This window comes from Poeciliopsis prolifica, unplaced genomic scaffold (assembly GCF_027474105.1).
Source record: "Poeciliopsis prolifica strain line A6 unplaced genomic scaffold, Auburn_PproV2 SCAFFOLD001, whole genome shotgun sequence".
NCBI classification, from domain to species: Eukaryota; Metazoa; Chordata; class Actinopteri; order Cyprinodontiformes; family Poeciliidae; genus Poeciliopsis; species Poeciliopsis prolifica.
The window spans coordinates 4,438,616-4,454,206 of record NW_026562376.1 but is presented as its reverse complement, the minus strand read 5'-3'; the positions used below and the strand labels follow the sequence as shown (position 1 = coordinate 4,454,206).

General features: G+C 39.1%; 2 protein-coding genes across 4 annotated transcripts; one reads left to right on the top strand and one right to left on the bottom strand.

Annotated features, from left to right (window-relative positions):
• The first annotated feature begins 428 nt into the window (after positions 1-428).
• mdkb (midkine b) lies at positions 429-9,525 on the top strand. Of its 2 annotated transcripts, none has more exons than XM_055038582.1 (5): positions 429-529; positions 6,388-6,485; positions 7,098-7,271; positions 8,159-8,317; positions 9,107-9,525. In XM_055038582.1, the coding sequence occupies exons 2-5, from the start codon at positions 6,398-6,400 to the stop codon at positions 9,124-9,126; spliced, it is 441 nt and encodes a 146-aa protein (XP_054894557.1). In that variant the 5' UTR covers positions 429-529; positions 6,388-6,397; the 3' UTR covers positions 9,127-9,525. The 2 variants fall into 2 exon arrangements, with proteins under 2 accessions (XP_054894557.1, XP_054894550.1); XM_055038575.1 differs by having other exon boundaries at positions 7,095-7,271.
• Positions 8,311-12,267, bottom strand: chrm4b (cholinergic receptor, muscarinic 4b). 2 transcript variants are annotated; one of them, XM_055038560.1, is made up of 3 exons: positions 11,392-12,267; positions 10,205-10,611; positions 8,311-8,413 (listed from the first exon to the last, which is right to left on the bottom strand). In XM_055038560.1, exons 1-2 carry the CDS (start codon positions 12,265-12,267, stop codon positions 10,210-10,212), a joined length of 1,278 nt encoding a protein of 425 aa, XP_054894535.1. In that variant the 3' UTR covers positions 8,311-8,413; positions 10,205-10,209. The 2 variants fall into 2 exon arrangements, with proteins under 2 accessions (XP_054894535.1, XP_054894529.1); XM_055038554.1 differs by lacking the exon at positions 8,311-8,413 and having other exon boundaries at positions 10,055-10,611.
• Between the last annotated feature and the right edge of the window lie 3,324 nt (positions 12,268-15,591).

Here is a 15,591-nt window from a genome sequence, read left to right as displayed (position 1 = left end):
TTCCAGACAGATAATCTCAGAAACAACTTCAGTGGCATTTCATAACACTTCCACCTCCATGCTTCACGCGCTGCAAACGTACACAATCTTACCAAGTGTTTTTGGTCTATAGTCTAGTGGTAATATCTTAATGCAATTAAAATAAGACAAAACTAACTTAGATGTAATTTCTCAACAAGATATACTCAACAATTCCTTTAAACTGAATTTTCCCATCTTATAGTGAAATAATCAATGGAACTAGATCTTCATCGGGACTGCTGGGGGTCTGGTAGAACAACCGGATCCCGGTTCCGGATCATTAGTGAACTTAGTCCCGCTTCAGTGTATCAAGCGGGCGTTCCCGTCAAACATAGATTATATCTGCGCTGCAGCGGGGTGACGTCACCGCGAGGTCGGCGCTCAGCGACGTGCACGTGCACGAAGTGCGCGCGCGCGCGTCCGAGGGGTTGTTGAGAAGCTGCGGCTGAATCGGAGACAGAAAGCAACAACTCCACAGCCCGACAGGCTTCTCCTCTGAGCTGAACACGTAAGTCTGTTTCCATCCGGATTCAGGTTTCATTCCGGATTCATCCCCGCGTTTATCACTCAGTTCATCACAGGGACATTTTTAATGAAATGTCTCTGATTACAGGGGGGAAAAGCTTCATTTTAGAGGAATTAATGAGTTTTTCTGCTTTAATCGCTGATTCTTTTGTTCACATGTGTCTCTGACTCCTGGTTTGGTTCCAGTTTGATGATGTTTATGGTGATTTATAGGGAAAAAAACAGAAAGAATGGCGATTAAATGGACATAAAGAAAAAAGTAATGATTATAAATGAGTAGGAATGCAAAGTGGGGATGGGTTTCTCTCTCCGGATGGAAATGTTTACGGTGCATGTTGACTCACTGAGCAGCTGCTCCTCTGGAAAAACTCTTGGAAAATGTTGGATTAGATCAGGAATATAAAACATTTCCTTCCTAAAGAGCCATTTTCCTCTCTGGACAGAAAATAAAACTCGTTTAGAGCATTCCTACTTTTGAAAAATAGTTTTTAAAGTTTTATTTTTAGGATGTAAAAAAAGATATATAAAAAAAATAAAATATATAAAAGTATGAATATTAAAACACATTCAGATAAAAGCATATTACTTTTAATGTAATTTTTGTGTGAAAATTCGGAACAAAATTGCAGGAAAAAAATATTGGTTAAAATTATTATCTGTATTTTAATAAAAACGTTAACTGGTTCTTTGTAATTTGAAGCCAAAGTTATTAAGATCTGATGCAGAACTTCATCGGCCTGCACTATCCTATGAGCAATCAGGAGATAAATGTTTTAAATTGACCTGGTTTGTTTTTCTTTTAATCAGATAAAGATCTAAATAAGGATGCAAGTCCAGTTAATTAATTAATCGGTTCATTTTAACGATTAGTTGATAAGCGGCCATTTTCCTAAAATTCTGATTACCGACTGTCTTTCCACCACATAGAGCCACAGATTTCATAATATGTTCAATTTAAAATACATAATTACATTTTAACATTATTTTGTGTCCACTGTATTAAATACTAACTGAAAAACTGAAAATCGCTGCATTATTAAAGTTAAACATGCCTAAAAAAATAACAAAACAGGAACCAAATAGGTTGCTACCTGGAAAAGTAAAAGAGGAAAAAATAAAATATGCTAAGCTCTTAATACGTCATGAGAGACATTCATGCTGTTTGGTTGCTCCAGAATTTGTTAATTAGCATATTGATTGTTTTTCTCCACTTCCTCGCCTTCGTAACGCATCAGTAACTTTTTGACGGCTGAATAAGCGACATTCACGTGAAACGTAAAGAGTTAAGGTGTTTATATTTCAAACAGAACCGCTTAAAGTCCATTTTCAGCTCTCATCGGACTCTGTTTGGACCGTTTCTGTTTCCCGTTCTGGCATAGAACCGCCGCCATCTTTGTTTCTGTATTAAAGTGTGTTCAGGGTGACCAGCGGCGCCCTCTGCTGGATGGCGGCCAAACTGCAACACTAACAAAAGGTCTAAGTGGACATTTTTGGTTACTCTTTTGAAATAAATTTTAATCTAATGAACCATTAATCAGTTAATCATAAACTGATTAATACTAACACAGTTTCCTTCCGGAAACTCAAGTTTCTGGCTGGAGAAGAAGAAGGAGATCGGGAATGATAAAGCTCCTGGAATCAGACGTGTTTCGAGAGCATCCTGGATCAGGATCTTCAGGGACGTGGGACTTTTGTGGCGTTTTTTATTCGGGGGCACTTTTTTTTTCTTCTCCAACATGAACCTCGAAATTCCAGAAGGAAGTTCTTTAAATGTTGTTCCTGCCCTCCAACCAAAGGGAGCATCCCGTTTCCTTTTCTTCATGTGAAGATCTGATTGTTTTCTCATGCTAATCGGCCCCCATTCAGGGACGAAGGCGAAGGCCCCAGGACCAGTGGGGGAGCTTGGGGTCCTCGGAGGTGGCGTGGAATCTGTGTTGAGCTTTAGAGAAGTGAAACCAGGCAAGAGGAGGCTTTGTTTTGCTCCAATGAATCAGTATTCTTTTGAGGGGGAATCTAAAGGGCTCTTTCAGCCTCCCCTGCCTCCTCCTCCTCCTCTTCTTCGTTGGTACGGAGCAGACTGGAGGCCTGCTGAGAGCCGGTTCTTTCTCGATGAAAGGCTGCGGGAGGAGAGAGGAGGCCAGCTGACATGTGAAAGAGAAGCAGAGCTCTCATGAAAGAGGAGTCTGTCATCTCCCAGCACAAAGAGCCTGCTCACATCTGAAGCATCCATCGTCCTGCAGAAACACGGATCAGGACGTGTGCTGGCGGCGCAACACGCTCTGCATACATTAGCCCACTTCCATAATCCTGCAGCCACCCCCGCGCTCAGATTATTGGGTTTAAACTGCCTCAGATTGGAGGAGGAGATTTGACCCGGTCCCAGTTTGGACCATCTGGTCCGGCCGGACGGAGCCCTCATCAGATTAGAGTGACAACAGGAGGCTTCAAGCTGAAAAATAAGATTATTTTGTTAGAAACCATCAGCAGGAGACTTCTGGGGGCAGATACCCAAAACCTGTACAGAGTAAGAGCAGCATTACTTCAACATACATCAGTCAAGTAAAAGTAAAATACAAAAAATTACTCAAATAAAAAACATTTGGCAAAAAGTTTGCTCAAGTACTGAGCAACAAATGATCAGTCATTTAATATTTAAAAATGACATTATCAGGACCAAAATATCAAATTAAATGGAAATTTGGTATGTTAAGGACCAAAATAACAATAATTTATATAAGTAACAAAAAAACATTTAATTCAAATCTGTTTATTAAAACAACAACAAACTTGTTTTTCACTCATTGGGAAGAAAACAGAAATTTTACTTCATAATAAAATTACTGAATCAAAAGTAAAAAGTACCAGAGTTAGGTACTAACATTTACTTGAGTAACTTTTTTGAAAAAGAAAAAAAAAGTATTTTTTGGAGTATTTTTAATGTACTGTACTTTTAATCTCGAAAGTTTTCTGTTTTTCAATAAATATGTTAAAATAATTGACTTAAAGCTGCAATATGTCACTTTTATAAAAACTATGTTTTTTCCATATTTGCTGAAACTGCTGTCACGGTTTGGTATGAGACAGATAATCATTGAAAAAATCAAACTCCTTCGTCTTCTCCCAGTGCAAACTACAAACAGCCAATTAGAGCCAGGAGGCGGGACTTAGTGCTGTCAATCAACCTCTATGTGCAGATCCTGCCATGAATGCTAATGGTGCCATGGCTACCATTGACTGCAGTTAACCAGTTATCCTGTAGCAGTCTTTTTTTTTCTATCGTTAGCTCATTTAGGAGCTAATTTACTAGGATGATTGACAGCGGTAAGACCCTCGTCTTGGCTCTGATTGGTTGTTTTTGGTCGGGAACGATGCATTTCTTCTGATAACTCAGGGAGGAGTTACTGAAACGAATCTCCTCACAGATTTTGTTTGGATTATTTTGTCTTTTTGCCACTTTAATGTGAATAATTTAGTTTTAGTTTATTGATTTGTTTCAAGCATTAATGGAAAGGAAAATAAATTCAAACAAGAACAAAACTGATCAGACTGTTTGAAAAGTAGAAAAATAAATTTTCTGTCCGAGTTTTTATTTTGTCTCTTTTCTAAATCGCAAATTTACAACCCAAATTTGCCATTTCAACGTTACAAATTTGGGATTTGTTATGATTAAATATTTTTAATAATAACCAAAGCTTAGACTCCCATGTGACAGAAACATCCTGAGTTTTAAGTCTCTCATAAATCTGTTTTAATATAAATTCCTTCTCTGTAGAGAAGCTGTTTTCACTGTCGTTTAATGAAAACTTTTACTTTTTTTAAATATTTCCTAAAAATAACCCTGAATGCATTTATTGTTCTGAATTTGGTCCAAGACACCAGTTTAAACTAAGACATGCTAAAAACAGTGTGTGTTTTATTTACAGTCCTGATTCCTCATCTTTTGCAGGAGGAATATTTGTTATTGGTTGGTTTGGTGGCTGTTAAATCTAATGTAGGAAATGCAAATACAAATGAATTATACAGAATATTTATGCCTGTAATTTTCTAAAAATGCGACACTTCATGCTATTTTCACTCTTGAGTCTTGCTGGAGGTTTTCCTTTCACTTGTCGTGTCTTCTAGTCTTTCTGTTTGTATTTCTTTTAAATATTTTATAAATATTTTCTGTTTTCATTTATTCTGCTGCTTTGTGTCATTGTTAACCCTCAGGGGTGATTATTATGTTGCATACTAAGAAACATTCATGTCTGAAGTTTGTTTTTGTTTTTCTTTTGGCTGCTTGTGTAAAAAAAACCCTAATTTCAAAAATATTCATTGAAGCGAAACTAGTTTGAAATTATCTTCCTGAAAGTCATGTGATGAATTAAAGAGCTCTGATTGGTTCCTTATGGTTCTGTTGTAAAATGAAAGGATTCGCTCTGAAAATCTCACAATTTCAACAACTCAGTTTCTTTCAAAATTTTTACTATTTCCTCAATTTCTTTAGTTTTTTTTTTTTTTTTTAACTTTGTATAACAGTGTCTCGTTTTGGCTTATATTATGGCTGAACTGTGTTTTTAAATAAGTTTTAAGTTCACTAAGGTGAGACCTTCAATAAACTGATGTTTTATAAATTATAATTTTATAAATTATGTTTATTGTGTAGTTGTGCTGTTTTTCCAATGAAACCTGGTTCAGGATCCAGATTTTTTTCCAAAATCTGTCCATAATCTCATTAATCCAGTTATTTCATGAACTTTTGCTTTGATAAAACTCAGATTTCAGCTCTAAAATCCCGATTCTGATCAATAACTGGTTAATAATTTGTCTCCATGGCTGATTTTAGGTTTCCTCTGATCCAGACTGTAGAAGTCTTTTTTTCTTATTTGGCAAAAACTTTTGATTGTTTCTAATTTCTCCTTGAATGTCTTATTGTGTTTTGTATTTTCTGTTGGTTTTATTTAATGTTTTATACATGATATTTTTTTTGTAATAAATGCTGTTTTAGGTTGTTTTTTGTTCTGTTGCTTTGCTTCTGTATTTCAGTGAATTTTGCAGACACGTTTTCCATTGTCTGCGATATTTCTTCCTTTGTTTCAGTTTGTAGTTCATTGTTTTGCTTTATAAAACATAACGAGATTCACATCATTTAATTTTCCATTTTATGTCAGATTTGCTTGTTTTTTTGCAGTTTTGTTTCTTTTGAGGCTTTCTGAGTCAGTGTTTAGTTATCATCCATCTCTTTTTGTCTGGTTTTCTCAGGTTTTTGTCATATTTGCAGAATGTTTTAGGCTTTCTGAGTCAGTGTTTAGTTGTCATCCATCTCTTTGTGTCTGTTTGGAGTCGTCTTGTTGAGGTTAACTGGGTTGAATGCAGCGTTTTTCCCCCTTTAAGCTTTATGTTATGTGCCTGTTTATGCAGTGAAATCCAGCCCTGTTTGTGTTCATTTAAACTCTTTTGGAATCGTTTTTCAGGAGTTAATTGCCTCTTTGTTTTTGTCTCCTCTTGTTGAGGTTTTCTGTGGCGTATCGAGTCGCTCTTTGCCAGCCTCTTCTCTTTATAATCCATTTTTCTGAGTTTGTAAACAAGCTTTTTGTCTCTTTGTGAACTCTTTCTCGCTGTTTTGTGAATCTGAGTGACTCGGGCCCCCTGACCCCCTTTGGGCCCACTAAGCCCACTCAGTAATCCCTGCAGTGGGGCATCTCCCCCTGACTGTACATCTGTGCACGTGTCTGTGTTTGTGTTGACGCATCCAGCAGCTGCAGCTCAGTAAGCTGCAGGGAGTCGACCCCCGACCCCATCATCTCTGCCTGTTTTGCTCCGTGGCTGATCACCCTGACTGCGTCTCCCTCCCTGTTTTAGTCTCTGCAGGATGCGAAGTTTGTTCTCAGTGACGCTGCTGCTGCTCCTGGCGCTCACGCTCGCCGTCGAGGCCAACAAACGAGCCAAACACCACAAAGGTGAGACAAAACGCCGCCGCAATCGGCTCTAAATGTCGTCCTGCTCTGCTCAGTTCAGTTCTCGCTTCACAGGAAATAAAAAACAATTTGTAGGAATTTTGACTTTTTAAAATCAAAATTCTGACCTTAAAGGCGGCTGGCACCTGGAAGTTGTGGATTAGGATAATAAACTTTCTATGGCAACAGTCGGCTGGTTGTTCAACAATAACTGAATACATTTTTAGAAAAAGGTTTCTTCTATTGAGTATTCATTAATTATTCACCTAAAAATTAACCAAAGTGTGAAGAAACCAAAACTACTGCAGCTAATAAAAACTAGCAAACACACTAAAACCTAATTAAAACTAATTGAATTTGACAAAAAGTCACAATGAAATAAAACTTAACTAAAATGAAAGACCCCAAACTAGGATGCTTGGGGACCAAAAAAAAAAAAATCCATTCAAGGGCCACAAATGGCCCCCGCGCCACACTTTGGACACCCCTGTCTTTGGGATGAAAACATCAGAGCATAAAAATACATAGAAACTCAAGAAATCTGCCTGGAGGAAGTAGAAACATTTATATCAGGAGATGATGATGATGATGATGTCATGTTTCTCCGCTCTGCAGGTGGGAAACCTGATAAATCCCGACCGGCCTCTGAATGCACCGCGGCAGAGACCCGGTACGGGAAATGTGTACCGGATAACGGAGACTGTGGAGACGGACTGAGGGAGGCGACCTGCAAAGATCGCACCGACAAGATCCACTGCAAGATCCCCTGCAACTGGAAGAAGGACATCAGTGAGACTCACACACTCAGGGGTCACGGGGTCACCAGCGCAAGGGGGCGGGAATAATGGAGGAGATGAGCTCCACATGGGGACAGGAAACAGATTTAATGTTGTTAATAACTGTCCTTTGTTTGGAAATGAAGTTAAGATCAGTAAAGTGAAGGATGGCGCCTCCTGGTGGTCAACGTTTGAGTCAAAATAATTTTAGGAATAAAAGTCTGAATTTTTTTAATAGAAATTTATTTTACATCAAAGTACAGGATACATTGTTAGTGAAAAACCGCAAAATACAGAAAAAACTGAAAAAACTTTGTATTAATTAATTAATACTATATTCATTCCAAATCATAATTCTAAAATTAAGTCATACTTTTGAGATACAAAGTCAAGATTTCAACCTTAAACATCTAATTTATGAGATATAAAGTGAAAATTATAATATACAAAATCATAATTATTAGATTATTAGAAAATTATGACTTTGAATCGCATAATTATGACTGAAAATTTAAATTTCTTGTAGCCTTTTTGTTTATTTTATTATAAAAATGAAATTTAAAAAGATTTAAAAAAAAAACATTTTCTTAATTAAAACAACAACATTTTTTATGCGGAAGATTTCCAAACTTGGGTTTTCTAGTTTGGAAAGAAAATGTCAAAGCTAAAATATAATACTGGGAGTGAATTAAAGTTTTAGTTTCTGCACAATTGAACAGAAAACTTCAATTTGATGTACAAACTGTAGATGTGGAGCTTCACCTGTGAACATAAAGCAGTTTAATTAAAAATAAAATCAGTGTGTGACATCATCACACACTAAACTGAACATTTATCTTTACATTTAGACTTTGATTGCAAGAAAACTTTGTGTCTGTAATTGTATCTTCTTATTCTCAGGCGACTGTAAGTACAAGTTCGGAGCGTGGAGTTCCTGCGACGCCGGGACCAACACCAAGAGCCGGTCAGGAACGCTGAAACGAGCTCTGTTCAACGCCGACTGCCAGAGCACCGTCAAGGTGTCCAAGCCCTGCTCCCACAAACCCAAGAAGACCAGAGGTGAGGCCTCAGCAGCTGCAGCGGCAGCCAGGCGGTTTCATCACTCGTTTGGTCGCCAGCTTATAGATCTGCTCACATTTCAGGATATTGAGTTTCCTTTCAATGAGAAAAAAACAGTTTTACTGCTAAACTGCAGCGTTGTGTTAGGGCAAAAGAAAAAAAATCTGAAATTGTAGATTAGTAGTACTTTTTTGGGCGCTAAAAAAGTAAAAAGCAATTAGTGAGAAATTAACTCCTGAAATTTTACAGAACATCTTGGAATTTTCTGAGCTTTAAACGTCAAAAACGTGCAAAACAAAAACTCGAGAAATTTTTAGTTTAATCTCAGAAATTTCCATCAGTTTCCAGAAAATTTCTGAGATTAACCCAAAATATTGTCTTGCCAATTGTTGACTTTTTAAGCCCATAAACGTCTTGATGTTTCGTAGAACATTTTTGAGATAAATAAAAAAATTTGGGATTTTTTTCCTGACAAATGTTTGACTCTTTGAGCTCAGAAAGTTTTAGATTAATACCAAAATTTCTGAGTTTTTGGGTGAAAATTTACATACCATGATTGACATGTTAAAATAAAAAAAATCTGTTATTTTAAAAACAATTCTTTTTAAACTTATGACAAACTAAATTCACATTTAAAAGTGAAAACCTTTTTCTTTTTAGAAATAAAAGCCTCGCCACCTTCAGACTTCATTAAATCGCGATTCCTTCCAACTGGTCACATGATCGATGCTTTTACCCTTTCCTAGCAACAAGGCGTGGCTCTGCTTTAAACTTTTGTTTCGTCTTCAGGGGAGAAGAAATCAAACTGAAGGAGGGAGAGCGAACCAGAAGACGACAGGATTTCTCCTCCTCCTCCAGCTGAACAATCGTCTTCCGTTCTTCAAATTTAAAACCAGAGACTCCAAAACAGACTTCCTGTCCTCAAACTGACCCGTCCGACTCGCTGATTCCCGCTCTGATTTGATGTTCTCCTGTTTTCCTTGGATTTAAGCTTTAGCTGATCAGAATAACCTTCTTTCGGTAGCTGGTAGTTTAATGCTCCCTCTTGTAGTTTTAAAAGTTTTTAGGGGAAAAGTTGATCCTGCAGATCATCCACAGTTTGATGCTTCAACATCTGAACTGAGGGAAAGTTTATTTTTGGAATTACAGATTATTGATAAGACTTGTACAAATGAACAAATAAATGCTGTACATTGTTTTGGTGAAAACGTTTTGTGTGTTTGTTTATTAAAGCAACGTGATTTTTGTCAGGCTGACGGATCAGATGCAAACCTGAACAGATTCAAATTTCAACTTGTTGATTCGAAAGGATTTTTAAATTAATTACAAAAGTTTTCTTCATGAGCTCCTGAACCTGAACAAATTCCTGACTGAACAGATTCTGCACAAATTTCTAATTATATTTGATTGATTCTTCAGATTATTCTTAGAACTTTCTGACTTTGAAAAGTTGCAACTTTGTTAGAAAGAAATCAGAAATTTTGAGATCGACTTCACAAATTTTCTAGAAAAACAATGGACATTTTTTTAATTTGCGTGAAAAAACTCAATTTCACTTTAATCTCAGAAATTTTACATTAGAGTTTTAAAAGTCAAAATGGTCTGTTAAATTGAATAACTAAAAAATGTAAGAATTTTGGAGAATTTAGTTCTTTCAAGAGAATTTACTCATTTTTTCCTATCTAATAATATTCTGTGGCAAAATACATGATGCTAATTTACATAGAATTTAAAATTCTGAAATTTTGAGATTAAGCTCAGAGAAATTTTCTAGAGTTTTGAAAGAAGAAAGTTTTAGACTCTGACATTTTCTGAGTCATTTAGCAGAAGTTAACTCCATCTTCTATCTACTAGTGCGCCATGGTAAACACCTGGATCCTGTTTCACCTGTGTCAGCGCTGGTGCAGCTTCCAGGTGCGGCAGCTCAGCAGGCAGCAGAAGGTCTTCCGGAAGGTGACGTTGCACAGCGAGTAGCAGCAGGGGTTGATGGTGCTGTTGACGTAGCACAGCCAGTAGCCCATAGTCCACAGAGCGTCGGGGATTCGGATGTGACGAAAGGCGGCGATGACCGCCATGACGTTGTAGGGCGTCCAGGTGATGATGAAGGCCAGCAAGATGGCGAGGACGGTGTTGGTCAGCCTCCTCTCCCGCGCCATCACCCGCCGCCTCCTGCGCTCCTGGGACCGGAAGCTGGGACAGGAGGACAGCGCCGCGGAGGCCGAGCTATGGAGGTCGGTGATCGATAAGGCGTCTTCGTCTCCCGCTGCACATGAGGAGGTTCTGGAGAGCGGCTGCTGATGAGACAGACGGTTCGATTTGTGAAGTCACAGTTCCTTCAAACTGACAGGCAGCAGCAAACAATTGTTGATTAATTGTTGAATAAATTAAAACGAGTTCCAATCGATTAACCAATAAAGTCCGCTCAGGCCTTCTTTTGGTGTTGTAGTTTGGCAGCCATCCAGTGGAGGGCGCTGCTGGAGAAGCCATTGATACAGAAACAAAGATGGACAGGAAAGACAAACGGTCCAGTCTGGTTTGGGATGGAAAATGCACTTTATGCTTCTCTTTAGAAATGAAAACACACAACAAGCCCCTTAAGTTTCACTTTAATAGGGGAGCAGAATCAACTTCTAATTAAAAAGTGACTGATGTGATACAAAGTTGGTCTGAGTTTTAGAGCCATCCAAAGAAAAAAAACAACAAAAAAACAAAAATCAAGTCATATTACTGGAATAAAGAGGAAATAATTAAAAAAATAAACTCATAGTATTAGCAGACTAAAGTCACACTGTCATTACTTTATTCTCATTATTCTGGAAATATGATTTTATTATAACATTATTACATTGCTCTTAAAATATTATAACTATAACTTTTTATTCAAAATATTACAAATGTATTTCCAGTATATGAATTTATTCTCATATTATTATGAAATTATCATCCTATCACTTCTCATAATAGTATGACTTTATTTTCATTTTGACTTTTTGAAATTATTAATTTGTAATGGAAATATGGCTTCATTTTTAATGTAGATTTTATGAGTGTGGTACTGAAGGTGGATCACCTACCAGGCCTTTGCAGCTGTTGGCCGGACTCCCCTGCTGGTTCAGAGTCAGATCCGAGCCCCGGTTCCTGGTCATCCAGCTGCGTCGTTTCCAGGTGAAGCGTTTCCCCCGCGGCTCCGCCATCTTGGGCGTCCCCAGCTCCGCCTGAAGGCAAGTCAGCCTGCGGCGGCTGGCGGCCGACAACCGGATGTACAATCCGACCATGACGAGCGCCGGCAGGTAGAAGGACGTCAGCGTGGTGGTCAGCGTGACGGCCGGGCTGGCCAGCAGGTGGATGTAGCACTGTCCGTCCGGGATGACCCGCCGGCCGCCGACGCTCTGCCAGCACAAGATGGCGGGCGCCCAAAGCAGGAACGAGAGCAGCCAGGCGCCGCCGATCATCAGCCCCGCCACGCGGCCCGTGCGCTGCAGCGGGTAGCTGAGCGGCCATGTTGTGCACAGGTAGCGGTCCAAACTGATGAGCAGCAGGTTCAGCACCGAGGCGTTGCTCACCCCGTAGTCCAGGACCAGCCAGGTGTCGCAGAGCGCGGCCCCCAGCGGCCAGCGGCCCCGCAGGCGGTACATCGTGTACAGGTTCATGGACAGCAGGCCGATGAACAGGTCGGCGGCCGCGAGGCTCAACAGGAAGTAGTTGTTGACGGTCCGCAGATGGCGGTTCACCTTGATGGACAGGATGACCAGCGTGTTGCCCACAACGGTCAGGATGCTCAGGGAGACGGTTACCATGAAAACCAGGATCAGCCCGGCGGCGCTGTGGGCTCTGATTGGATCCTGGGATGAGGCGTTCACAGAGGGGCGGGGCCAAGCGGAGGCGTTGGGGGCGGGGTCAGCCATCCGGGCAAGGCTTCCTGCAGGCACAGGCACCGTGAGCCCAGGCATAATGCTGCCTTCATGTGGGCTGAAACGATTAATCGGTTTAATCGCCAATCAGTTAATCGTTAACTGAAGTATTCTGTGATTCTGAGGACCTTTTCCTCTTCCAGAGCCTCTGAGGGGCTTGTTAGAGCGCCAACGTCAGGGTCAGAGGTCACAAGAAAAGGAAACTGACTAGGAATTTATTAATCAGATTAATTTTGATCAATCGATTAATTCAATAATTGAAAACTAATTTAGTAATTGATTACGTTAACTGGAATATATCCTCATATAAAGGCCAATTGGTGAAAGAATAACTCACTCAGAGCAGAAATTAAACCAGAACGCAACATAAAACACATACGTTTAAAATAAAGTTTTGTAGCTTTTCACATGTTGATGTTAGTATTTTGCATCCAGGACGAAGCATCGCCTAAAGAAATGCTCTGACACCGCATTTCAGTTAGTAAATGTACATTTTCTGATTTAAGAAAAGGAATTGATTTATTTTACTGTAACAGTGCATAAAAAGGCTTAAATGAAAGATTTGCAGAATGTGCCATTTTAATACGATTAATCGACAGGATGATCGGAAACGTTGCAGGTTCTTTCTGCTGTTGTGAGAGTGAAACTTTGTGCAGTCAAAGTTTAACATTGAAGGCCACTAAACATAAATAGAAACTTCAAAATAACAACTGCAAGTTTTATTTTCTCAATCAAATTAAAGCTGTTTTTATCTGTGCAGTGCCAAATTACATCAATTGCTTTACCATCTTTCAGCACCTTAAGATGCACAAAGCCCAATAATTAAATTATTTTTGGGTTCAAAAAAGTATTAAATTTAATTTGAATTAAAATCCAACAGGAACTTTGATCAGAGTTTTTTTTGTTGTTGTTTATAGTTCCTGCAGTTATTTTTCCAAAATCCCTCCAGCTAAGATTTCATTTTCATTTGTCTTCTTACACAATGTTTAGCGCTAAATATAACTACAATCTTCTTATTCACAACTTTTAATGTCTGAAAGCTGATTTAGTTTCAAATACAGACATTATTTCAATACTCCAAAGGAGAGCTACGTCCACATTAAGTGGAGGAAATCAATTTAAAAAACATATTTGATCGGGTTAAATAAAAGTTGATCATTTCTAAATAATTTCTGGTCAAGTGGCATTTTAATAATTATACAGAAAGACATAAATGTAGTTAAAACATTTCCTGATTCTTCTGAATGCAGGAAATTTAAATAAATGGAATAAATCAGTGAAAATCTCACCTGGTTCTGAAGCTGCTGCAGCTGCTCAGGCTGATCGGCGTCGCCTTCACTCAGAGCCGCTTATAAGGAGGCGAGGAAGAGTCCGTCCCTCCTCATCGTCAGAGCCTCACCCTGCGGACTCTGCTGCCGCCGCCTGATCTGACCTCAGATCAGCCTCACGAGGGCCGCGACGCCGACGGCAGGCGGATTCATCGCATCATCTTCATCACTGCCCAGCAGCAGCAGGCAGCTTCATGCAGGAGGCCATGAAAAGTTTATAGAAATACACATAAAAAAAGACAAACGTTGAATAAGCTTTAATATAAAACCTGATCAGTGGAAATATCATTGATCATTGATAAAAAGTGACTAAATCCTATGAAATTAATGAGAAAGTTCTGCAAAGCTGTTGTATATATTTATGTAACTTTAACAAGTGATATTTACAGTGCAGTCACAGAGGCCCGTGCCATAACACGGCCACTACCGTGTTAAAAAGAACTCCTCAGCTTGGTTCTTCTGGTCCAGAACGCACATTTCCAGGACCCTCCATCTTCTTTTTAAATGGGACGCATCAATTAAAACTCACAATTATGCATTTTTATAATTCTATTTAAAAACAGACCAAACATTTAAAAAACAGGGTTTTTTTGGCAATAAGTTCATGTTTTTGGGAAATGAGCCATTTCAAAAGCCTCCTGGTTGCTAAGTCACACTATACTGTGACTTAGCAACACAAGCTAGATAATAGCGGGTTCTGCCACTGTACAATGGCTGCTGGAACAGACAAATGTTTTTTGTCGACCTAGCATCCAGAAACCATTTGCTGCTTTCTTATTGGTTGCATAGGAGGCTCCACTTCTGCTTTTCAAAGATGTAGTTACAGCCCTTTCTATGTGCGAGTGTAAACGTTGAGTTGGGGGGCGTGGCCAGCAGCAGCTTATTTGGATTTAGTGTTTAAAGTGACAGGAGGCCTCAAAGGAGGTCAAAGTTGTCAGAACTAAAATGTCACCAAGAATGATTTTGTGCATGTTTTGAATAGACCACAGATCCACACTAACCCCAAAATAGGTTTCCTTTAACGGGTTTCTGCCAAACGGGAATCCAACAGTTCTTCTTTTTGTTAAGGAAATCTTTCATGGACAGTCGTCTCTGAAAAAAAGGACCAAGCCGTTGTCTGATCCGTTGGGCAGGTGCTGCCATGGTGAGGGTAGCTCACATCCTCCTCTCAAGCCCTGATGGTTTGACCCTTTGACCTCAGGAATGCCTTCTTCACTCGCCTTCAGCTACAGAACCTTCCTGCTGAAAGTTTCTCAAACGGTTTGGATTGTTGTGAAAACAAACTACAGCAGCTGAAAACGTAAGAAATGCTGTGATTCTGTTCCCCAACCGGACAAAACATCCAAAGGACCGTCTGATCACTCTGATTTGACAGTTCTGACATAACTACAAGAAATTGAGATAGAATGTTTTTATCATCGGAGGAATATTTCTAAACTCACACACGTTTAGGTGTGACCTGGATTTAATTTTACGCGCTTTTACAGTTTTTAAAGAAATTTGTAAAAATATCTGTAAATACTGGCGATAATGGCAAAATTTTACACATTACAAGTCCTGTTGATTTTTGTCTCAACCCCGAATCTCAGCTGGATTCTGATGGGTGTCTCTTCCTGTTACAAGCGGAGTGTTCCTCTCCACTTTCCCCACATGCTTCATCTAGAAGAGAATTGCTAGTGCGTCAATGACTGTGAAATCAGCTGAGATTATTTAGATACGCAATATTCTCAAACTGAGTTTGACTAAATCTGAACTTAAGAAATGCAGTTATTTGAAATGAATTTGGCCTGATCTGGAATAATAAGAAAGAAATAATCAGTTGTGAGGGATTTTTGGGACAAAATAGAGAAAGAACTCCATTGTTTAAGACAAACGTTTTGTCACATGGAGCATAACTGGGTCAAGGAAATAGTAAAAAAAAAACAAAATGAAATAAATGACCTTTGTAGAAAAGGATTCACCTTTGCTCAAAAAAGAGAAAGATTTAGTATGTTTGCTCGTCACCTCCTTTCTAAATGCCAGCTGCAGTCAGACA